The sequence below is a fragment of the Astatotilapia calliptera genome, chromosome 17, assembly GCF_900246225.1.
Source record: "Astatotilapia calliptera chromosome 17, fAstCal1.2, whole genome shotgun sequence".
Lineage (NCBI taxonomy): Eukaryota > Metazoa > Chordata > Actinopteri > Cichliformes > Cichlidae > Astatotilapia > Astatotilapia calliptera.
Window position 1 is genome coordinate 2,638,682 of NC_039318.1, and position 23,122 is coordinate 2,661,803.

The 23,122-nt window shown below is 41.5% G+C and overlaps 2 protein-coding genes across 15 annotated transcripts in view; one reads left to right on the forward strand and one right to left on the reverse strand.

Moving 5' to 3' along the window:
* Positions 1 to 23,122, forward strand: part of LOC113009462 (serine/threonine-protein kinase pim-2-like) — a 512,014-nt gene that overhangs the window by 272,815 nt on the left and 216,077 nt on the right. The window lies entirely within an intron of this gene.
* Positions 1 to 23,122, reverse strand: part of osbpl8 (oxysterol binding protein-like 8) — a 99,265-nt gene that overhangs the window by 22,481 nt on the left and 53,662 nt on the right. For 3 of the 14 annotated variants that reach the window (XM_026147746.1, XM_026147747.1, XM_026147748.1), the window contains 2 exons: positions 18,577 to 18,613; positions 17,208 to 17,396 (listed from right to left, as the gene is read on the reverse strand). In XM_026147746.1, the coding sequence (XP_026003531.1) occupies positions 17,208 to 17,396; positions 18,577 to 18,613 (226 nt within the window). Of the gene's footprint in view, positions 1 to 5,280; positions 5,544 to 10,668; positions 11,465 to 17,207; positions 17,397 to 18,576; positions 18,614 to 20,525; positions 20,577 to 20,739; positions 20,914 to 21,150; positions 22,740 to 23,122 lie in introns of those variants that run through there. The other 11 variants (XM_026147751.1, XM_026147752.1, XM_026147755.1 and 8 more) reach the window with 10 other exon arrangements.

Here is a 23,122-nt window from a genome sequence, read left to right on the forward strand (position 1 = left end):
GCACAGTGTACGTCAGACAGCAGACGCATTAGTAAAGGGTGAGCACGACAAAAACACAGTACTTTAACCTCCCTGGTTTTGTAGTTTGCTGCTTAAATGAGGCGTTACATCAGCATTCTTTGATATCCTCCAACCTATAAAAAGTCACTAGGAATTTGACATAAGCAAACCACTCATTTTCAACTTACATCCATAGAGATACAGGTCTGGCCCTGAAAGGTCCCTTCACTTCTAAGAATCATCTGCAGTGTTGGTATTCAGCACCTCAACTTGGAGCTACACCTCTGTTTAATGCAACCCTGAAGCTGCTTCTCCCACCAGAAGATGTTTTTATTGCAAGCACTTGGATTCCTACTACGTCACATTCATTAAATCAAGTTCATTTAAAGCTCATAAAACCAGATTGATCCAGGGAGTTAATCAATGCAGTCTCTAGGTTTCTTCAAAATCAGCTTACGCGCAGCTTTCTATGATGCTGCTCTATTATTCTGGTAGGAAATATGAACGCAGCCATGGCAACAGGTGAGCTAAGAACAACAAATCGAGGGGGGGGGGGGGGGGCCTGTGAGCAGAGTGATTTTTCAATTTCAGGGAAGCAAACTGCCTGAGTGTTTGCTACTGTGGGAAACCTGCCATAGCAACAGCATCTCTATGGTACTGGTGACACATCATAAAAAATTGAAAGACGTCTGGTTCACTGAAAGGGAAAGAAACACCAGCTGGAAAAAGTCATGGATACTGTTTTAGTGTAATTTAGTATGCGTGGACAAATCTGTAGAGTAGCTCAAAGCAGTGCATGAATTCACGTAACTGGCAAGGTGCTTTCAGCTGCTCCCTTATTTCCCAAGGGGTCACCACAGCAGATGGATGCACAACTTTGATTTGGCACAGATTTTACTTCCTGACGCAACACTCCCATTTGTCCGAGCTTGGGACTGGGACTAGGAGCACACTAAGGTTGTGACCTCTTGATTTCTTTCCTGATCTTAGACATGTAAGGCAAATGTGTTAACCACTACAAATTTAATTTCAAATGCTCTCTGTTCCTCCACAAAGACGTTTTTGCTGCATGTAGCTGCAATTGCTTTGCGAGGAGAGGTGAGGATGATATGCAGAACCAGCTAGCGTGGATTTGAATCACTCGATGCGTGCATTCATTCAGGTTGTGTTTGATGTTGACAGAAACTGTTTTATTCCCACAGTTACTGGACCACAGATGACATTGTTCAAATGTTTTCTTAGGCCAGGTCATCTTTCCCGTGACAACTGAACTAATCCCTTCATGTTTCGAAAGGAACTCCCGTTTAAACTAAAACAAATCGGCATAACTATGCATAGACACTGTAATGTGCCACTTCCTCTTGATAATCTAAAAAGAGTATCCTATCCACCATACAATGTGCTAGGTCATGCTGACCTGAAGATGAGCAGGGACTATCTAATTATGGACCGCAGGCATCCAGCTTTTTCCACTCTCTTATTAGTTTTGCCAAAGCCAAGTTTCAACCTCTAAATCAATTTCCGCTGCACTCAATCTCTGACTACCGAGGAACTAAGGGCGTGCTCTCTCACTTAGTGATGGGCTGATGAACAATACAACGTTTCAATACAAGGTTAGAGCATTAGGTGCAGCTGAGCCCAGGTTTCTTTTAAATCTCCAGGCCTGGTTGGTGGCCTTCAAACCTGCTTATTATGCAGCCTTAGCTTACCACTGCAAAAGCAGGCACATAAACCTCTGATCCACAGTGCTGTACTTTTATCCTGATGTGAGGAGACAACAGCATATTATCTTTTAAAAAAGGTTGGTATTTCAAACAGGATGTGTATGGATGACAGAGAGGGCATTAGGCTGGTTGTATTACCACAGCTGCTGTTTTTTGTCTTGGTCTATTTATATTTCACCTGAGCTTATGTACACTGGCAGATGCTGGTACTGTTCCCCAGACCGCAGGTAATGACATTTTGGCTCGTCAGCTGATAAAGTGGGAGGAAGGTTTAGGCAGATCCAAATGTGGAACTCAGGATGGTGTCACGACTTCTAGTTTTATTTTTACTTTTTTATTTTATTTATTTTTGGGTTTTTTTTCGAGGCTTCCAAAACAACCAGTGGATATCTGACCCAAGATTTCCTGTTCCACCCACTAGCCATCGTTTACAAATAGAGATACATTAAGGAAGATAAGAAAAGTTGAAGGTTTTCTCTTAGTCACTATTCAGAGAGTTTACCTTCAGTTTCAATGAATCTATCGCCCCTTTTTAAGGTCGTGTTCTTTTCTGCTTCTAGGAAACTTCCAGAGTGTTTTTATGCTTGCCATGCATGCTGGGTTCCTCCCAGTCTGCCTCTTTCATTTTGTTTCAATTAGTGGAAGAGGACACAAAATTACAAGTATTCTCCGGATCTTCGTCCTCGCCTCAGGCACTGTGGACACCTCCACTTATAACTGCTGCTTGGTGACTCTGCCTTCATCAGCACTGATTGCCTTCAGAGTTTTGGGACAGCAGCTAACTATTTGTTTTAGCACCTGTTGTGTCTCACAAACACAAGTGTAAAGACAAAGCAGAGAAGAAAAATCTTCCATTTGACAGATTGAAACAAAGAAAGAATATTCATTAGTAATTTCGCCCTTATCGGTTTTGTTAAACAAAGTGTTTGTCATTGAAGTGGTACGGCTGCTCCTAGTAATGAAAATACAGAGCCCCAACCTCAAAAGGAAGTGAAAAGACTAAAAACACCAAGTCAGCTGGCAAGCATGTATTTCAGTGTACAAGGAATAACACAGAACAAGGAAAAGTGTCTCAGAGGGTCATGTCAACTGGCAACTGGAGGAATGTGGGTGTAAAAAACAAAACAAAAAAAACATGTAGATATATTAAGAGATTGTCAAAAACACAGAAAATGAATGAGTCTACCCGTCTGCACCACATGTCTCCTGCAGCAGAATGTCTAAAATAAAGATGAATGGAGCTAAGGCTGGGAGCTGACTGTGAGAAACAGAGTATGACTCAGACGATGTCTCGTAGCTCCAAATATACATGTAGCTGCAGAAGCTGCTGTTTTAAAGGGGAAAGAAGCAGACGCAGAGCCACCCGAGGAGAGCAAGACCACCACTGTGACCATGGTACTGACATGGCTCAAAGTGCTGAACTGCGAGAGCTGCACACTAAAAAAAAACAGTAGAGGACTGAGGTCGTTGTGAAAGTCTGAATCACAGTATGATGCTGAAAAGAGTTTGTGCACAGTAGGGCCGGGCTATATCGTACCGTTCACAGTAATACCGGTGTAATTTTGGGCAACGATAGGAAAATGAAATATCGCGATAGAATATGTGCAGTGCCTATGTTTACATACGCACATGGCGGCGACTGAGAAGAGCGAAAGCGGATCGTTGAATGAAACGGATGAACCAGAACTAGTTTGTAAAAATGCTGCAGCTTCACTGGTGTGGAACTGGTTTAGCTTTCGTCCATCAGATACACAACAAAGCACTATTTTTGGTAGCGCATGCTAGTGGGCCGTCGTTATTACCGTGTTGTTTGGAAAATACAGCACACTTCAAATCAATCCTTTGATTTTTCTGAAAGTCGACAGAGCCCCTTATAATCCCGTGTGCCTTATGTATGAACTCTGGTTGTGTTACTGACCTCGAAATGATTTTATGTACACGGCGCTCGAAAATCTGTCAAATGTTTCAGTACGACTTTGCTAAGCTACGAAGCCGCACCGCTTGATGGATTGTTGGAGCATTACGGCTATCATAGGCGGAGCCTCGCGGAGTGATACGTACTGTGCTTCAACATAATGTTACCGTATTGTGTGTGTAGAACCTCTTTTTAAGTTTTGTGGATATTATACAAGGTTATGCTGAGGATATGTCGGCCAGTTTCCACTGGAAATGCCTTTTGGTTAAACTGTCAGCGAGGAATTTGCATTTGCACTGTTACATTTTTATATAACTTTAATGCACATAAAAAACAGCTGCTTGTTTCAGTGAAAATACATTGATGGGGTTTTTTGCACTAATAAAGTTGTGGAGTTGTAAAGTATTTTGTCTAGCGTCAATTATATCATCAGTTATATCGTCATCGCAAATTTTCAAATGTATATAGTGATAAATATTTTTGGTCATATCGCCCTGCTCTAGTGCACAGTCAGCCTTTCCTGGATTCATAAAGGTTAAAACGGTTACTTGTGAAAGTGGAACAGAGGACGTTCACTCTCTGAAAGCTCTTGCGCCTGCCAGCTGTCTGCCTCCAGGTTTACATCATTTTCAGCAGGATAAACAAAAGGAAGTGAACACAAAACTGATTTAATCCTAAATGTTCTCTGGGATTAAGTGTACTTTCAAAAATAAGGATTATCACTGCACTCTAATAGAGGTATCACAGGAACCCGCGTAAAGCTAAACCAGTTGAAGGGAAGGCTATCTCCTGACTCTGTAAATGGTTGTGTGTGTGGCTCTGAAAGAGGGGAGAGCAGGAAAAGTCCTCTAAGACAAGCACCATCTCTCAACAATGACCAAGCAAAAAAGAAATGCATACGTAGGATAAAGCCCAGTGCTGCACTCTTCAAAGAGAAACAATGCCTGTTGCGTTGCCTCTAATCTTTTGACAGCTCTGTTGTTGACAGCAACAGTGTCCTCTGCTCTCGTTGCTAGTTGATTCAATGTGCCTCAGAGCTGAGGCAAGTTTAAGTTACAACCAATCAAAGTGAGTGGCATGGTGTTTGATAATGACTTATCTTTCAACTTTGTAATCCCCTGCTTTGAACATGAAGCAGAATGATTTGAGTCTTCATATGTTTCAATTCATGTATTTGCTGAATGTTAAAAATGACTTTTTCACTGAGTCAACTGACACACTTATGCAGTGATTGTCTGGGTGTGAGAATAAAAGCAGTCGACACTATAAATGCCTTTGAGGAAAACCTAAAAGCATCAAATAATGTACCCATTTTAAGAATTCTGGTGTTTTACCCCATCCAAAAGCTTGTCTCTGCCTTCACACGTATCCCTTCGAAACACCTACAAACAAATCCTTCTATGATGCAGTCGACAGAATCGGTTCCTTTCATGAATACATCCCATTGCACAGAATTTAAGGTGGTTCTCGAAACTCTCAGGACCACAGTAAACCAATACCAACAGTACAACTACTGTATTTAGGACACAAGGCCAAAAAGTAGCAGAGGTCAGAAGTCAATCATCTGCAAACCTACTAATAAGCCTGCATCACTTCCCAGCGTTGAGCTTTGCGAGACGTTCCACGCCATTGTGCACCCACCTGGCAGCGAGATGGGTGACAGCTCGTTATAGCCCCCGAACGAGGCATTGCGGATGAGTTTGCGTCCGTCCGGGTGTGGAGGTCGAAGCGATGCCGTCCCGCCGCACGTGGAGAAACGGCGACGACTAAGCAGGCCTTCTTCCTTCATCATGGGGCCGGCAGGAGCTCCCCCGACGGGAGGGGAGGAGTGAGGGGTGGGTAAGGAAAACTTAAAGGTGGAAGGTCGAAGGGTATCGGGATACAATCCGATCTTCCCCACACAGCTAGTGTGCAAGCGAATATCCCAACCAGCAACACATACACACACAAACAGAAACACAGAGCGGTTCAGATAGCAGGCATTGGACCGGTGCAGTCGCTGCTTTCCTTTACGCTTCCTTCAGCCGACTGCTTTCTTCCTCCCTCTCTCTCTCTGCCTCCCTCTCTCTCACTCAATCTGTGCCCTGTGAGTGTGTATGAAAGCAGCAGCCTGTAAGTACTTAATAACGAATAAGCTGAGCCCCTCCCACTCCCTCTCCTCGGGATGGGTAGGGGAGCCGCATCTTAGCTTGAAAACAGCCCTTATGTTCCGCATCTCATCTTTCACTTCAGCTCAATCTCTTGCTGCGTCTCTTAGTCATTATTTCAGATTCAAAGGGACACTTCACCGCTTTTCAACCTTACTCTGGATTAGTCACTGGGGTGGCATGTCTCTGACGTCTACCATACTTATTATTGTCAAAATATTTCTCCAGCTGAATTTAGTGTCGTCGTTCAATCCTTTGACATCAGCAGATGACGGTAAATTACAGGAAGAAATATGAGGATAAGGATCCCTTCATGCCCTCACAACAACTAAGGAAGACACAGAAACAAATTAAAGGGATTAAAAATAAATGTAGTTAACATGGCAAATAATAGACTTTTATAAGGCACAGATGCCAGATGATAAGCTCAACCTCTTACCAATACTCCTGGCTAACACAGCAAAGTAGAAAGTCTTGCTGTGGAAGCAGCTGTGGCATCACTGCTGTTAGCCAGCATGACAGCCACTGCGAATGAAAAGGTGGGATTGCCAGATAATAGTTTGATTCATCTACTCTGCCAGCACTGAGGCAGGGTTGGGAAAATATTTAAACTGTTGAGTGTTTATGTTTGCCAAATTCTGAGAAGGTCAAAGCTGCATTAAAACATTTAACAGTAATTTAGAAAATTAGGGTATAAACATAGGACTCATATTCAGCTTCAGTCCATTATAAACGTATTACATGATTGCCACGTGGTCAGCAGACATCTTAGTCTGAACGTTAGAAAGTAAGAAATCAATCAGTAGCTGTTGTTTTTTCAGCAAATGTCGATTAGCCAGTTATCAAAGTTTTAATTTTTGATTTTCCTTTTGCACTGAAGCAAGTTTTGTTCACAAATGTATAAGGTCTAGAGTTTGTTCATGACCTTCAGAATAAAAAGTAAAAAAATGATGACCACGTTACTTAATCAAACTCTCCTGAAGCTGCTGCAGAGTCAGTGGCTTCTAGGATGGTTTTTTTCACCATTGCCCTTTTCTGTTTACATTTAATATGATGGGCAAATGTGAATCCAAAAAATATCTTCTTTGTTAATACTGTGATTATTCAGGCTGAATAATCATTATTCAGATGTTCTAATTCACTAACTGACCTAGCTGTGTTCCCCCCCCCGATCCATGGGGGGGCTAACGATTACTAAGTCACTCAGGGTACAACAGTGATGTTTTAATCACTCAGTTCTTGGTTGTTTTGATGGAGACACATGCTGAACCATTCTTTGAATGCTCCGCTATGCTGGTCTTCAAAGATTAGTAAAAGAATATTCAATTCCCTTCTCCATAGCCATCAGAGAAGAGGCAGTGTTAGACTGAAGATGGGAACGGTGATAATTCAGTCCAGCATCGAGCTAATGACTTCAAATTACTCGAAGCATTCACAGCAGTAAGCAGGCAGGGTTAATAAGAGCATGTCTGTACAGTCGATGTACACCGTGTTGTCCGGATTTGTTTAGTATGACTGAGTCAGAAAAGCTTCCTCGCTGGCTGCTTTAAATGGCCAAATTAATTTGCAGTGAAATGTCCCTTTTTCATTCCCTATTCTGTCTGACAACACAAATAACTACAGCTTGTAAACCATACCTGCTATGCTATAACGAGTCATCAGATTGCAAATATGCACACACACACACACACACACACACACACACACACACACACACACACACACACACACACCAGATGCTCTGAGGACAGAAGGAAGTTTGTTGTCACACCACTGCTCAGACCACCCTTTTATTCCCACATTGCACAGGGAAATAAGAAAGCCTGTCAGCACTGCCGGGTTAAGCTTTAGTGTTCAAAGGCACAGAAGGCTCCGGGCTGCAGCGCGGCCACTGAATGCCGCATTGAAACATGTGCTTCTCCTGGACACAGGTACAGTAAATAGAGCTAAAACCAGGTGCATTGTCTGTGCCTGTAGGTGACACTGACTGTGAAGTGCTTTGTTGGCACACATCTGTGACACACTGAGCACTTTCTATAAATGGTACCTCTGCACCATGAATCTAGCTGACCTCTGGTCTCGTCTGAAATCCGACAGAAGCTGATACATGTGGATTATTTTAGATTTAGTTCTCTTATACACGCAGTGAATGTGTTCAGGATTTTTTAAAGGATAAACTTTTTAGGTTCAAAGCTGAAGGCCAATGAAAGATAAGTGTCATCAGTATGGTTCATATAAACACAGTCACTGATAACTCGTTTATTTATGTAAGAGCGAAGGAACACATTTGGCCTGGTCTTAGATTTGAAACCCAACACTGAAGAACATTATCAGCTCTTGTTCCTTGCAGTCTTCTGCCACCTTTAATCTCACCCGTCCTATTCATTCTTTCATTCTAGACCTTTGCAAGGAATCTAGAAATCTGCTGGCATCTCGCAAAGCCTTGCCTGCCAGCTGTCCATGGACATTTCAGCCGAGATAACTTGTGAAGTACTTGTGAGTGTAATCCCTTCCAAAACATCTGTCCCCAACGTAGCTAATCAATCTACAGCTGATAAATGTGAGCGCTGCCTGCCTCAACCGTGCTTTAATTAATACAGCTAATTAGATGGTCTGCGTGTATAATTCACATCCTAGACCTCATTAACCTGCTTGCAGAGGAGGAAATGCCCATTTTGGTTACTCCAAAGGCATTCTGAGTCACATGATAGTCTTTTTCTAAATTTAGTCATCATCTGGGTCATTTTCCCAGCTATATCCAGGCTACCCAGGGCGGACTCTTCATACATTCAAAAGAAAAGAACAAAAGCCCCACCTTTAATTAACAAGATGTTTCTGTTTTATAATCACATGACAGCCTGGGCTATTAGCTAACAGAAGCTTTTCAGTAATTTTACACATTTGTTTCTTATAATTTAAGCCTGACACTACACTTCTGTTTCCTTAAATATCTAACTGATTAAATGTGTATTTAAACTTCTTTATGTCTGTGAAGGTTCTCAGTCATCCAGGTCATCGTAGTCAAAGGAGCTTGGAAAGACTTCTTTAAGTTGCTTGAAGACGTTTCACCTCTCATCCGAGAAGCTTCTTCAGTTCTAAGGTCAAATGGTGGAGAGTCCCAGATATAAACCTAGTGGGAGTGACCCCCCACAGAGGGACAAAAGGACCCCCTGATGATCCTCTAATCGCCTGAGCCAAGGTGTGAAACTGGGTGTGGGTCCCAATCAGCCAGAGTTTTGGGTGAGTTCATTGTGAAACCTGGCCCCACCTTATCATGTGAATTCCTGAGGTCAGATGGCCCAGGATGTGAGTGGGCGTTAAGGCGTCTGGGGAGGGATCTCAAAACTGGATTATACATGGCAGACAGTTGGTGTCGTAAACCACCGCCTCTGTTCAAAGATGGTCGCTCACAGTGGACATAGATGGCTTCTTTCACTCCTCTTTCAAACCATCTGTCCTCTCTGTCCAAAATGTGAACATTGGCATCCTCGAAAGAGTGACCTTTATCCTTAAGATGCAGATGGACTGCTGAGTCTTGTCCTGTGGAGGTGGCTCTTCTGTGTTGTGCCATGCGCTTGTGAAGTGGCTGTTTGGTCTCTCCAATGTAGAGGTCTGAGCATTCCTCGCTGCACTGTACAGCATACACCACATTGTTAAGTTTGTGTTTTGGCGTTTTGTCTTCTAAACTTCTTTACACTGACAAAGAGGAGTTTCACTGGTAAGGCCTACTCACACTTTTGCACTGAGGTGACAGCTGCTTTTGATTTAGTGCTATACAAGTGACACTGAATTGAATGAAGATCAAAGTGTTCATGACACTGTACGTGGCCCACAACGTAAAATCGGTATGATGTCCTTGTTCTGTTTCGTCATCAGGAGAACTGAACATAAACCGTCTTGAAAGCCACTGAATGCTGCTTTAAATTTGGAGATAAGGATCCAGTGCAACCAATACAACCATGTATGTGACATTTACTTAAAAAAAAACAGAAAAGATATTCTTGTCACGCTCTGGGATGTTTTTGATGATTACTTGGCACGTTATGATAGGCCATCATTGAGGCACAACTTTACATTTGATCAATACTGTTTCTATTAGCTGCACATGAACTTCAGCTGAAGATGGTGAATATTCTGCATTGTGATGATAGCAATAGCACACCACTGTTAGCATGTCAGCTCGAGATGTTCCTATGGCTAAATACGGCCTCAAAGAGCCACTAAGACTCTTAGTCTTATTTGTCCAGAGCAAAGTTGCTATTACATTAAGTTGATCTGACCACTGTTGATGCTTTACATGGTGTCACGGTTCAAAACAAAGCAAAGTTCATTAACTCTCCTGTTATTCTTCACTATGTTTGCAATAAATACAGCTGTTTGTTGAGTTATTGAAAAAATAAAAGTCAGAAGTTATTATCATGTTTTGTAGTCAATCACAAAAGTGAACAAAAACCTATTGATAGAATAGTAAGACTCAAACACCTTCAAGAGTCACACGCAGTAAAACGTCTATAGTCTTAGACCCTGTAAGCCTGAGATTAGCTGTGGAGCACGGAGGCTTTTTAAATCATTCTTCTGCTGTACTCCTCCTTCCTACAGTAAATCAAACAACATGCATATCTCTTGTTTCAGTCCACATTCATACTCTGATGAGTAAAAGTGGTTTTATGTTGGTGTGAGCTCCCTTCTGTCCTCGTGAGAGCAACCTTACATGGAGTATATAAGCACAAAAGCACACAAGACAGCACAAATCACTAAACAGGCTAGCGCTGGAAGTCAGGTGAGTGGCTTCAAACTACATTACTCTTCTGCCTTCACTGTCTCCAATTCCACCAAGCACTACTTCAACTGCTGTGACAGCTTGTACTACTTAATACTATACCTTGGACTCCTTAAGGTTAAGTCTTAAAAGAAAATGTTCCAACGTTAAGTACTGCCGGCAGTTTAAGATCCCAAATCATGCTTTACACCCAAGTCATGTCAGTCCAGACAAGCCTTCAGCCGTCCGAGCAGAGCTCAGGCTGCAAGCAGACATATTCTCCATCATGTCTTCGTGTCCTCCAGCTCTCTACAGACAAACCTTGGTCAAACTCGCTCAGTGCTCTTGCCTTTCAGGGTCAGGCACTCATTGGATGAGAGCGTAGGCGGAAGAAGGGACACTGGATTGGCAGTGGCTGTTAACCCTGTCTGACGCCATAATCCCTGCGGCTGAGCTTAAATCCGCACCGACTCCACCTGCTCTGGCACTGTAGCTTAACTTCCTGCCTTTCCTCTTTTTTCCTTCTTCTACAATTCCTCTTCATTTCTTTATCAAATCTTTATCAAATTCTCTCACCATCTTATCCTCTTCATTATCCGCCCCCTCGTATGATTCACACATGCATCTCTTTCAAACTTTCCCAGTAGCAGTCTGGCAAGAGGAGCAAGTGAAAGTGGCTGTGTGAAGTTTCCTTTAGTGATGAGTTTATTTCTTTAGGGAACATACCGAGTTTGTGCGCCTGTTTTTATGCTCTGTCTCTCACTAATTAAACTAAATAATCCAAACAGCACACAGAGTCATGAAAGCAATCTGAACTAAACACAAAATTAAAACTTGCAGGTATAGTTGGATTTTTTGTCCATCTTTCTTCGATCAACAAGATTGTTGAGGTGACCCTGAATCCTCCCTTAGTTATGCTGCAATAGGTGGAGGCTGCTGAGGGATTCCCATGATGCATTGAGTGTTTCTTCTTCAGTCACCTTTCTCACTCACTATGTGTTAAGAGACCTCTGCACTGAATCACACTTGTTATTAACCTCTGTCTCTCTTCCACAGCATGTCTTTATCCTGTGTTCCTTCTCTCACCCCAACCAATCACAGCAGATGGCCCCGCCCCTCCCTGAGCCTGGTTCTGCTGGAGGTTTCTTCCTGTTAAAAGGGAGTTTTTCCTTCCCACTGTCGCCAAAGTGCTTGCTCATAGGGGGTCATATGATTGTTGGGTTTTTCTCTATTTGTAGTGTTGTAGGGTCTACATCACAATATAAAGTGTCTTAAGGCGACTGTTGTTGTGATTTGGTGCTGTGTAAATAAAATTGAACTGAACTGACTTGAAAGATTATTACAGTACATTACAATCTATAAAGTCAAAAATCATCCTTTGAAAATTCAAAATTTTAGAATTCATATTTAGAGAGCACACATGATAGTTTATGGGAAAATCCCACTTTCAAAGTGAGCTGAAACTATCCAATCAGTGATAGGAAATACATACTCTAGGTGGTAAATCAAACATCTAGTCACTTTTTCTGCAGATGCTGCAGTAATCTGGTTACCCCCAACCGTTCTAGCAGTAATTAGATTTCCAAAAAGTCAATTTTGCAGTCAAATTGGATTCCCTTTGTGTAGAAATGTAAATACACTACATGCTCACGCATATATTTGGATCAATTCATGCATCTACAACTAAATGTGGGGATAGCCGTTTAAGCACTGATCTCCCCAGCCACCCGCTCCAACACCTCCATGGGGACACCATTATGTTCCCAGATATAATCCCTCCAGTGTGTCCAGCATCTGTCCCAGGCAGGACAGAAATGCAGAACTGCGTGATCAATTACAATACAATACACTTAATTAACTTCAATGATGAAAGGTTGACAAAAGCAATGAGGAGGAGGAGCAGAAGACAGCAAAGAAGATGTAGAAGAAGATTATTGACTAGGTTGTAGCATCTAAGCAATGTATGAGGACCAATTTAATCTAGACATTCTCTGCTTTCAGATAATGTGGATATGCATGGACTGCTTTCAGTGCTGCATATCTACAGTTTTAGTAAGGAAATCAACTTCAGTGTCAAACTGACCCAATTGTTTTCAGGATCTTCACCAGTGATGAAAATCAAGCCTCAAGCTCCATACCAGAGATCTGAAAGTGGTGCATCACATCAGGAGATCAAGCACATAAGCTTTCGACAACAGAGGGGACTTCAACTAAAAACTAGAAGCCACACTGAAACGCTGAAACTTCCAGGAGTATGCAAGGAGGTGCTTTTGTGCACATTTCTTTATAAAAACAATCAAATGGTTGCTAATGAGGTCAGAATCTGCTATGAGGAAGATAAGAGGGATTTCATCCATCATGAACATGTAAACATGGAGCTTTAAGCTCTAGCCTTTTAAAACGATTACAATGTATGCAAATGTATCACGAGGGTTAGTCAGCACATCGCAGCTGGGGTACAATCAAATGTGATTATGTTTCAACACAAGTTGTTATCCTCCAGAAATCCTGCTCTGCAGCAGCGACACACCAACACAGCAATTCAAAATCACATTCCATCTTCACACCTTAGATGTGAATGTTCTCACAACTCCTGCAGAATATTCTTCCAGAAAGATCTGTACCACAGCAGCAGTCGTGCCCTCGTGTATGGGGTGGATTCATTCGTGAACTCCAATATTAAGAAACTGCCTATTTTAACCCAAGGACATCAGGCAGAATCTATGTTAACACTGGTCAAGAGAAAACACGTCAAAGCAAACACTGTCATCACTTTGACACAAGACCATCGGCTAGACGTTGAAGTCAAATCGGTTGCCATGGATACCCATTCTGGACTGCAGGGACTTGAGGGTCATATTGGGTATATATTCTTACAGACTCTTGTTTCTCTGAAGCAGTGAGGACTAGAATGTGAAGTAAGTTGACTGCTTTTATTCTGTATGCTTACACCAGGAAAGGAGAAATATTAGCCAAGGGCTGACTAAGCACTTCTTACTCCAGTATGTATACTAATACATTTCAGCTATACCATAAACACAAAACATGTATCTCATTCAACGTCTGACAAAGATTTTAATGGACCGATCCCAAAAGGCTGCTGATGTGTTGAGCCTATATCCACACAGCAACACACAGATCACACTCTTCAGCGATCACTGCATACACCTAGGCTGATAAGCCTGACACAGAGAGCGTTTCTGCAATAACAACACAGTCATTAGATTCTCTGTACCGCTTGCTCTCTCTTGTGGTAAGAAAGTGAGTTCCACCCTAGAATAATGTAGGAAACACTGACACAGAGATTCAGTTTTTCTTGTATACTATAAGCAAGATTTGCCAGAAAATATTTTTCATTTAAAAATAAAAATCCCACATTGGAACATTTTTCACTCACAGCAATAAAAACAAAGGATCTGTCACAGTTTACAGTCTCAAAATCAAAACTATCAGCCTCCGCTTCTTTGTCCTTCATGCTCTCTGTGATCTTAAGAGGAATCAAACTAAATTTTCTGATACTAAGAACACACACTGAGAACAAGGAAATCTAACAACACTCTAGTAATTTTCTAATCACAGTAAGGTGTCCACAAGAGGGCGCTGTAATACAAGAATAAGGCATGAGCAATGATGTAAGACCAATTTCCTCAAAGCTATAGAACCCCCTCTTTGATTTGTTCCTATTCTGCTGCATGGGAACTTCCATCCCTGAGCCCATCAACAGTCCTGAATGAGATGGTTTCCAGAAAGGAAGCTCAAATCTCGAGTGGAACAGGATGAGCAGGTTTGAAGTTGGGATCTCCTAAAAAGGTCTGCAGTTGGCTGGAGAGAAAAAAGAGAGAGACTAAGCAAAACCCTGATAGCTATCCTGAGGCTACAAATGGCCATTGCTTCAATGTCTTAAAGTGTCAACATAACACGCAACAGAATAAAAGAAGACAAAGGAAACAGGATTATAAGAGTTAAGAGGCTCAGCGTGTACAGTATGCAGCTCTATTTAGAACTCAACAGCAACTACAATGATTGTAATGGTCAGAGTGTGTGTGTGTGTGTGTGTGTGTGTGTGTGTGTGTGTGTGTGTGTGTGTGTGTGTGGACCTATAGTGTACAGTATATGAAGTATATGGTGTTTTTCAAGCATGTTGTGTAGCGATTGAGCCGGTGATATTTTAACGCTCCCGTCTGGGACAGCCATTCTGGATATCTAACAAACAATTAATAGTCGTGTGCTTTATCAGAGCAACTGCTGCAGAGGAGCTCAGTTCTGCATTCAGCCTCATGTGTAATGAGCTGGTTAGTGAAGAAAATGGTCAAATTTGAGGAATCACATGAAAGACATCTTATCATTTCATGCCATGTGATGCTGCCCAGAAACAAACCTCCTCTCTTTGACTTGCTGGTTGATTTTCAAAGAAATTCTTTGCTCCATCTGTTAAACAGGCGCATCAGACGGCAATCACGAGCGCCACCGCACAGTCAAAACCACGACACAATGTTTGCTACTTTGCTAATATTATCACAGGCAATATGTCATGTCAGGAGCACAAAAGTCCTGGTTGTACTGAAGAGCATATTTTATCCCTTATAGACACGATTTCTAAAAATACTGGAGAGAGAGGAATGCGTCTGATTAGTATAACTTTTCATTTAAAGGAAACAGAGAGCTGATTTTTCCAATTATAAACATGTACTTCCAAACAAATCTGAATAACTTAAACCAAAGACACACAAATGAAAAGGTCTGCTATAAACAGATATGACTAAAAACCTGCTCAATATACTGGTTAGTCAGTAGGAGTTACCATCTTTCCTGTGATGGATCTCTTATTTTTGGAATTAAACTTCTCTTATTGGTTCTTTCCTGCAGTAAAAACACATGTAGGAAAATGATAATATACTTGAACACATACACCAGACTTTAAAATGTACTTATTAGGGTGGTACAGTGACGCAGTGCTTACAGGCACACTAAGATAACTGCTGTTTTTAACTTGGCAGTGGATGTAACATTTGACGTAATCTATTTAAATGAAAATGACTTGATTGGTATAGTTTCAGTTTATATAATGCACACCTTTGAATTCATATATTTCAGTTGTATTTCTCTCAGAACTGTTGCTTAATGTGATTATTGAGGGTAAAGAATCTTCTGTTTGAGTCAGTCTTTAGTTAGTTTCGAGTTTGTAAGTTCGCTTGCTTCTTTTTTCCAGGTGAGCGTGCAGTTCAGCATTTGTTATGATGGCTGTTCTCCCCCTTGGAGACCGCGGGAGTCTCCAAAAATGTTTTTAAGATTAAATAATATACCATGTTCTGACTGAGGGATTTCTGAAAAATTAAAACGTACAGCTCTGTTATCACTTCCAACATAAATGAAGACAGAAAACTAAACAGCAGTGACTTTTGCAGGGTTACTGAAGTTGGGCTAGCTGGTATATAATGATGTGCTACATGACTGGGCTGGGCTGTAGTTACATCGTAAGCTTTAAAATGAACTCAGAGAAGATACAAAACATTAAAACATGTTAAAAACACAAAAGCCTTATTAAATGCAGAGTAGTTTTTTTCATATGTAATCAGTTAAAGATTGGATATCCCACCTGCTGTGAATGTTTTAATGCAGAACAGTTGTTATTATTATCACTCGTCACATCCTGTTTATGACAGTTAAAATTAATAAGAGTGCCTCATGTAAACTGTGTGTAGTGTTAAATAGGCCTATACTACTGTACTTTAATGTCGGTCATAAGGGTGGTACTTCAAGAGCCATGTATTTTATGCTACAGGCTACAGGAGGTCTAAGACAGAATTTCACTACAGAAATCCCACAAAGACTGGAGGAAGCACTGATTTTAGAAACTGATGTAAAGTTACTGTGGATTCCTGTGATGGCTGAAAAACAAATTTATATAAAAAAAAACATTTAGAAGCACAAAGCAGAACATGTTTGTGCAGGATTAACTGTCTGCCAGTCGTTATCAAATTTCTTGGCATAACACATCTGCTTAGAAAGTACATGTAGCAATGCATCAACAATCTGCTCAGAGTTTAAATTCAGTATTATACAGATATTTACTGCACTAGCATTAAGTACAACAGCAATAATCAGGAAAGTGCTGCATGATGACTCTGAGAGGCTGAATGGGAAAAAAAATCATGACTTGTTCAAATAGGCAGCACAGGTTGCTTTTATTATGATTGAGGACATGTAGTGATGTGAGGGGGTGTGGAGTGGGGGTGGTGTTAGTAATTTACTTTATCCTCATTACCATAGCAGCCAAAAAATAAGGAGGAGGTCAAACGTTTGCATAAACAGTGAGCAGCATGAAGGGGTTAGGGTTTGAAAAGTACACGTTTCTGCACTTTTACAACATTTGAACCAACTAAAATATCCTGACTAATTTTTTAGTGTGAATGTGATCTGAGAGCACGTCAGCACTTTTTGGGAGAATGCGTTACTACTATGACATAACGTACAGTAATGGAGACACGCTAAATCATGACCGAAAGCGCTGATCTATAATAACCATGATGGACATGATTTCATTTCAGCTGCGTGCCATAACCCTCTCTCTCTCGCTCACTGTGCACTCAGCTCTCGAACAAGAACAAAGTGCAAACTAATGACAATAATAACAAACCAGTGTTTTGGAAAGCAGATCTTACCGTGGCTGTAGCTGACTCCTGGGCTGAGGGTAGAGGGGCTGGCAAGCTGCTCCCTGTTGGGTGTTTGGAGGCCTACTTCCTTCTCCCTCTCCTTCTCCCTCTCCTTGTCCCGCTCCTTCACCTGGCGCTGGCTCATCCTGCTCGGGGTCTGTGTCAGAAGGACGGTGTCATCACCGCACACTATGGCAGCTACATAAAAGGAGAAGGAAGAAGAGGTGAGAGATGAAAAGGGAAGACATCAGAAGAAAAATCTGACATGTTGCCACCTTTCTTGAAATCAGAGCACATCCACACACAACCCTCTTGTGGAGCATCTGATAGCTGCAGCCTTCTGTTTCATAACCTATTTTGATAACTTACATAATATTTGTTTTCAACATTATCATCATGACGGTTTTCATGAGAGCTGATAACCTGAAGATGTGAGCCTCTCCCCTATTACTCCACCTTGTTTACTGAGCCCTAATGAAGCAGGCAGGCAAGTTATTGCTTAGCAATGGGAGCCCATCTCGGATGAAGTGTGACCAATCCCATTGCATTAAAAAAACAAAACAGGACTCATGCATAAGTATGAAAACACTTCTACCATTTATGGTTCTAAAAATATTTGTAACAAGAAAAAACAACAACTGCTCTGGTCTTACTGGGGTCAGCAGCTAAATGTCTCTTGTTATCCCATCTCTATTTAAATAATGTGTTTACTCATTTATCTTTACACACACCATCTTGCAACAGCAGAAGTTATTGTTTTAGTTAAAATGGTTTCAGTTGCCAGTCTTGGGCAAGATATTAAACACCTAATGGCTCCACAATTCATTCATCAGAGTAGGAAGGTGTGGGAATGTTACACAGAAAGCACCTGGGTGTAGACAAAAGTGCTTTATGGGACATTTTGTATAAAGCTCTTCGAGTTCTCAAGAAGAGTAGAAAAGCACAATATGTGAACCAGTCCATATGGCTCTGTGCTATATTTGAAAGTGGAATTTACATATTAGACAAAGGAAAGAGCAACACAATCACATCGTTTTGCTTTAACATCTGAAGTTAAGGGTGAGCGTTCTTAATATCAGTTTATATACTACATAGAAAAAGTTCATCTTTGCACTCTGTTCAAAAGAATGGACTTTGTTTGCTTTTCCAAATGCAGATACATTTTGTTGTGAAGCCATATATGAAGTGGACAGTGACACACTTTCCCAAAATACATAATTAACTAACCACTAAAACTGACTTTAAATGCTCAATACTTGGGAAAAGCAAGAGCACATGCATTCTTTTCTAATCAATTTCAGCCTAAATATCAGTCCTGGCCAGTTTGCTGACTGGGTACACTGGCCTTAGCCCTTCGTCTGAAAGGTCACTGGCTTACCGGAGGTGGCATGCTGCTCTCTCAACTCTGCGTGTTGCTAGCAGGGCGAAAGGGTGGAGATGAGGGGGAAGGGCAAGACAGTGATAGCAGATAAAAACAGAGGGAAAGACAGAAAATGAAAGGGATTGGAAAATGTGTCAGAGGATTTTGGATAGAGATTAAAGGGGACGAAGGGGTGTCCGCCATGTGTTGTTCACCAGATGTTGGCAGTGGTGGGTTTGCGGGCAGTGGGGTTGGTGTATAGTGGGCAGCATCAGCATCAGCAGCAGCATCAGCAGCAACAGCAGCAGGTGAAGCCGCAGCCGCACAGGACGACAACAGACAAACACACACACACACACACACGCACACACACACACACACACACACACACCAAAAAACAGAGGAGACAAGAGACAGAAAAAAAACACATTAGTTTAACCAAAATGTGGATGGAAGACAACTTAACATAAATCTGTTGGGTGATGGAGGCAGTGGGAGGGAGACTTGGTGATACACAGCAATGGATAAAGTTACAGCGCACACACAAACATGATGGAGAATAAATGGTCACATTCCCAATGACTACCAATCAGCGGCCCATTAATTACAACAGCTGCTGCCGGAGAATCCCAAAATAATAATTAAGGGCCATCTCAGTGGTTGATCCCACACTGCAACTAACAACTGCTTTGCATTTAAAATGTCACTGAACGGTTGTAGCTCTTTAACATTTCCCAGAGGTCGTGTCTACCAATTAGTCAAACTCAAAAGACACAGTTTTATTGATCATCTGGGTTTCAGTTAGTGTCACATCTGATATTGACTATATACCTCAAGGCAACGTGACAGTGGGAACTGATTTTGATTAATGATGAATGAAACTGGTTTTACAAGATGAGTTTAGAAATCTTCAGCAAACCGAGTGAGTGCACATTCATTTTGAAAACTTAAAAATCAAATGTAAAATTAAAAAAAAAACATGATTTTAATAAACCCAACGCTGCTTTGTGCAATGTGATAATGTCCTCATGCTAACCTGCTCTTAGAAATATTATGCACCAGCTTATTCTTACAGATTATAGTTAGCAGCTTCTGTCATTGCTAGGATATGCTAGCTGGCTAGCTATATGACTAAACCACACATCATATAAGGAGGAGACCTGACTCCTGAGCAGAAATCTATAGGAGATGGGGCAAAGAAGACAACTGTCATGTCTAAGCTCCCCAAAGAGCCAAACAACAGCCAAAGAAGCTATGTTAGCAAACATTGCGCATGCATAGTAGAAGTATAGAGCTGTGATCAGATGTTTACATACACTTATCATGAGCATGTTATGGTAATTTGAGCTTTGAGCTGCTCTTTTTCCAGGGTTGAATGATTGATTTAGCACCATACAACTTTAATAAGTGGTGCTGAAGGTTCTTCGATGTCTTTTAAGGGACAAACTCCAAACTCCAAAATTAATTCAAACTTGTGCACCCAATTCTTCAAAGAAATCATTAAAAGCCACAAATTATTTAATTAAGCAGGATAAGTAGGATAAGTGCTGGAGTAGTTTCAAAGGTTCCTGCCAAGTGACAAGAATCACTTTTAAAAGAACTTTGGCCAAATGAAACTTTCGGGATTATTCACTGGTTGCATGACATGTCATCCCTTCAGCATCAGCCTCAGAATAGCACAGGAGAAAAATATTAATGATTTGTGGATGCATCCTCTGGGTACAATAAATATCCATGTAACAGCACAACCACTTTGTTACTCAAGTGTTTTATATTTTCAGTACAGTACACCATTTACTTTGCAGGTAGTTATTAATGTAATGTCTCATAAACAGGAAGTTAATCATTACAATCAACTTAAATATTTCAACCATTGGTTTATATTTCTTATTAAGTCCTATCCGCAGAGCAATAAACATTACAGTGTAATTGGTAAGCAGCTCTGACCACAAACAACAGACACTCACCCACATGACTCCCTCCACCTGTGCACAGCGGAGAGTGGAAGCATTTAACAGCTGACCAAAAGCAACAAACAGGCTCTGATTAGGTTTGCTCACCATGGCCTCTCTTTATCTTAAAAGTAACAGCTCTGCAACAGTAAGGGCGCTGTTTCTGTTCAGTCATAACTCTGACACAGCAAATATCAACACGACTGCAGAAGATTCTTAATTTCACTACCTCCAAGATACCGTCTGGCTCAGGTTTACAGAAACCCATCATATTAGTCCAGGCAGCTGCAGTGAATAGATCTGGTGTCATGGTCACCGCCGGAGTGAAGCAGGATCCTATATAATCTCTAGTCAGACAAAACAACCATAGGCAGCTCAGTGAGAAGGAAGACGGGGAAAACAGGGCCACTGATTGGTTATTGCTCAGATAATCCTACAGATGAAATCAAATCACAAAGTTCTGATTGGTTAGAACCCAGAGACCTACTGGCTGAGAGGGCAGACGATACTGAGAGCTGCTCACAACAATAAGGGATTAGCAAACTGTCACTGAACGCCAGAGATCTATTAACGAGGCTTTGTGAAGAGGCACCAACAGAGTGCTTTCCTAATTTAATCTTGGCTCAGTGTGCTGTCTTACCATTACACTGAGGCCACTCCCACCAAGTTGCAAACAGATGACCCTCAGTCATTGGGGCAAAGAGGTCAGAGGAATTTGTTCCTGGAAGGCTGGTAGTTTTCTCTAAATACAGCACACAGTCTGATCCCAAAATAAACCACTTTTCCTCAAACTGTCTGTTCAATAAACTCACAGCAACTGTCAGCAGCTTCCGTGACTGACAGTCTTTGTGAACCCGGGGTGAATGCTGTTTATAACAACCTCACCTGGTGATTAGTGCTGATTAATTATGCAGATGAGAGTGTGGGTGGTGGTGAAGAGGCTGACAGAGACACAAAGTGAAGGGCCAGCAACAATCTCCAAGTGATACTAATAGAAAACAGAAACTGCGACAGGCAGCCCGAGAAAGAGTTTTAACAATACAGTTGAATAAAAGCGCACTTGCTGGACCACAGCAAGTGGCAAGAGCACATTAGCATTTGAAAAGCTTTTGTCACTATAAATTGATCATCAAAAAAAGGGTGGTGGGAGGTTTGCATGCACTAAGCTGACCTAAAGCATGAATCATTCAAACTCAAACTTTTTGTGACCAGGTTTTAATATTCTATAAATCCTCAAAAATAATGTCTGTTGTCAAGTTGTCTGTGAGATTTGTACAGTCTGCTGTTTTCCCAGCACAAACATTTGTGTGGAGAATGAGAATCAACAGTGTACAACCCACATCCTCACAGCTGAACTTTTAGTGTCATGAATAATCTAACACGTTCATCTTTTTGGGGTTTCTACATGGAAAACAAAGTGAGGTAGAGATGGAGGAGCACTGACTCAAGTTCAGAGAGATAAAGGATGGAGGGGATTTCACCACACATGAGCCCATTCTGAAAACTCGCAGTTTTAAAGCCAGCAGGATTTTTAGCATTTGTCTGTATTTTGCAGTGCACTGCAATTATTTTACAGATAATCCTCTGTAAAATAATATTCTCACAATCATCATAATTAATATTACACTATTACACTGCTCAAAAAACATCCCAAAACTAAAGGGACACGTTAAAACCACATCAGATCTCAATGGCGACGTGCTGAATACTGATTTGGACTGAGTAATGTGAGTAATCTTGAGACTACGGTGAGAAGCAACAAATCCTCCAGCCATGGCACATTCTGATGTGCCTGGAGGAGTTGGACTACCTGTGCTGGAGTCCAGGTATCACCTCATGCTGCCAGTAGTAACACTGATATGATCCAAATGCAAAACTGATGAGGAGGGAAAAATGTCCTCCACCTGTGAAACCGTTAGTGCTTTGGGAGTAATCTCGTTGTTGCTCCTCTAGTGCCCCTGCTGTTCATTTCTTTAACACCACAAAGCAGCTTTTTTTTTTTCTACAGTGTATATTAGCAACCTAAAAATCACCTTCACTGAAGCTATGAGTGACTGTAGTTGCTGAAACACACACACACACACGCACACACACGCACACGCACAACTTGTATTAGACTTTGGGAAAGCTAGCAGCTGACAACCATGTTTGGTTTGGAAACTTTTGATACTAAATTCCATTCCCAGTCTCGTACACGTACTGTGCTCTAATGCAGCGACCCCCAACCTTTTTTTTGCACCACGGACCGTGTGTCCGACAATATTTTCACAGACCGGCCTTTAAGGAGTTGCAGATTAATACAAGAAAATAAAACCAATACCGGTATCAAAAAAAGAAGATTTATTCATAACACACGGGAAAAGACCCAGGGAAATGGAGTTAACGATTAAAAAAATAACGCTAAAAAAACGATAAAAACCCTAAATTTCACACCCAAGCCTCAACTCTCGCGGTCCGGTACCAAACGACTCACGGACCTGTACCGATCCGTGGCCCGGGGGTTGGGGACCGCTGCTCTAATGCACATTGGATTTTTGAAGCTCATACAGATATCTACATTTGTATGCCGGATATATATCATACCATATCATATATAGCCAGCAATATTTCCT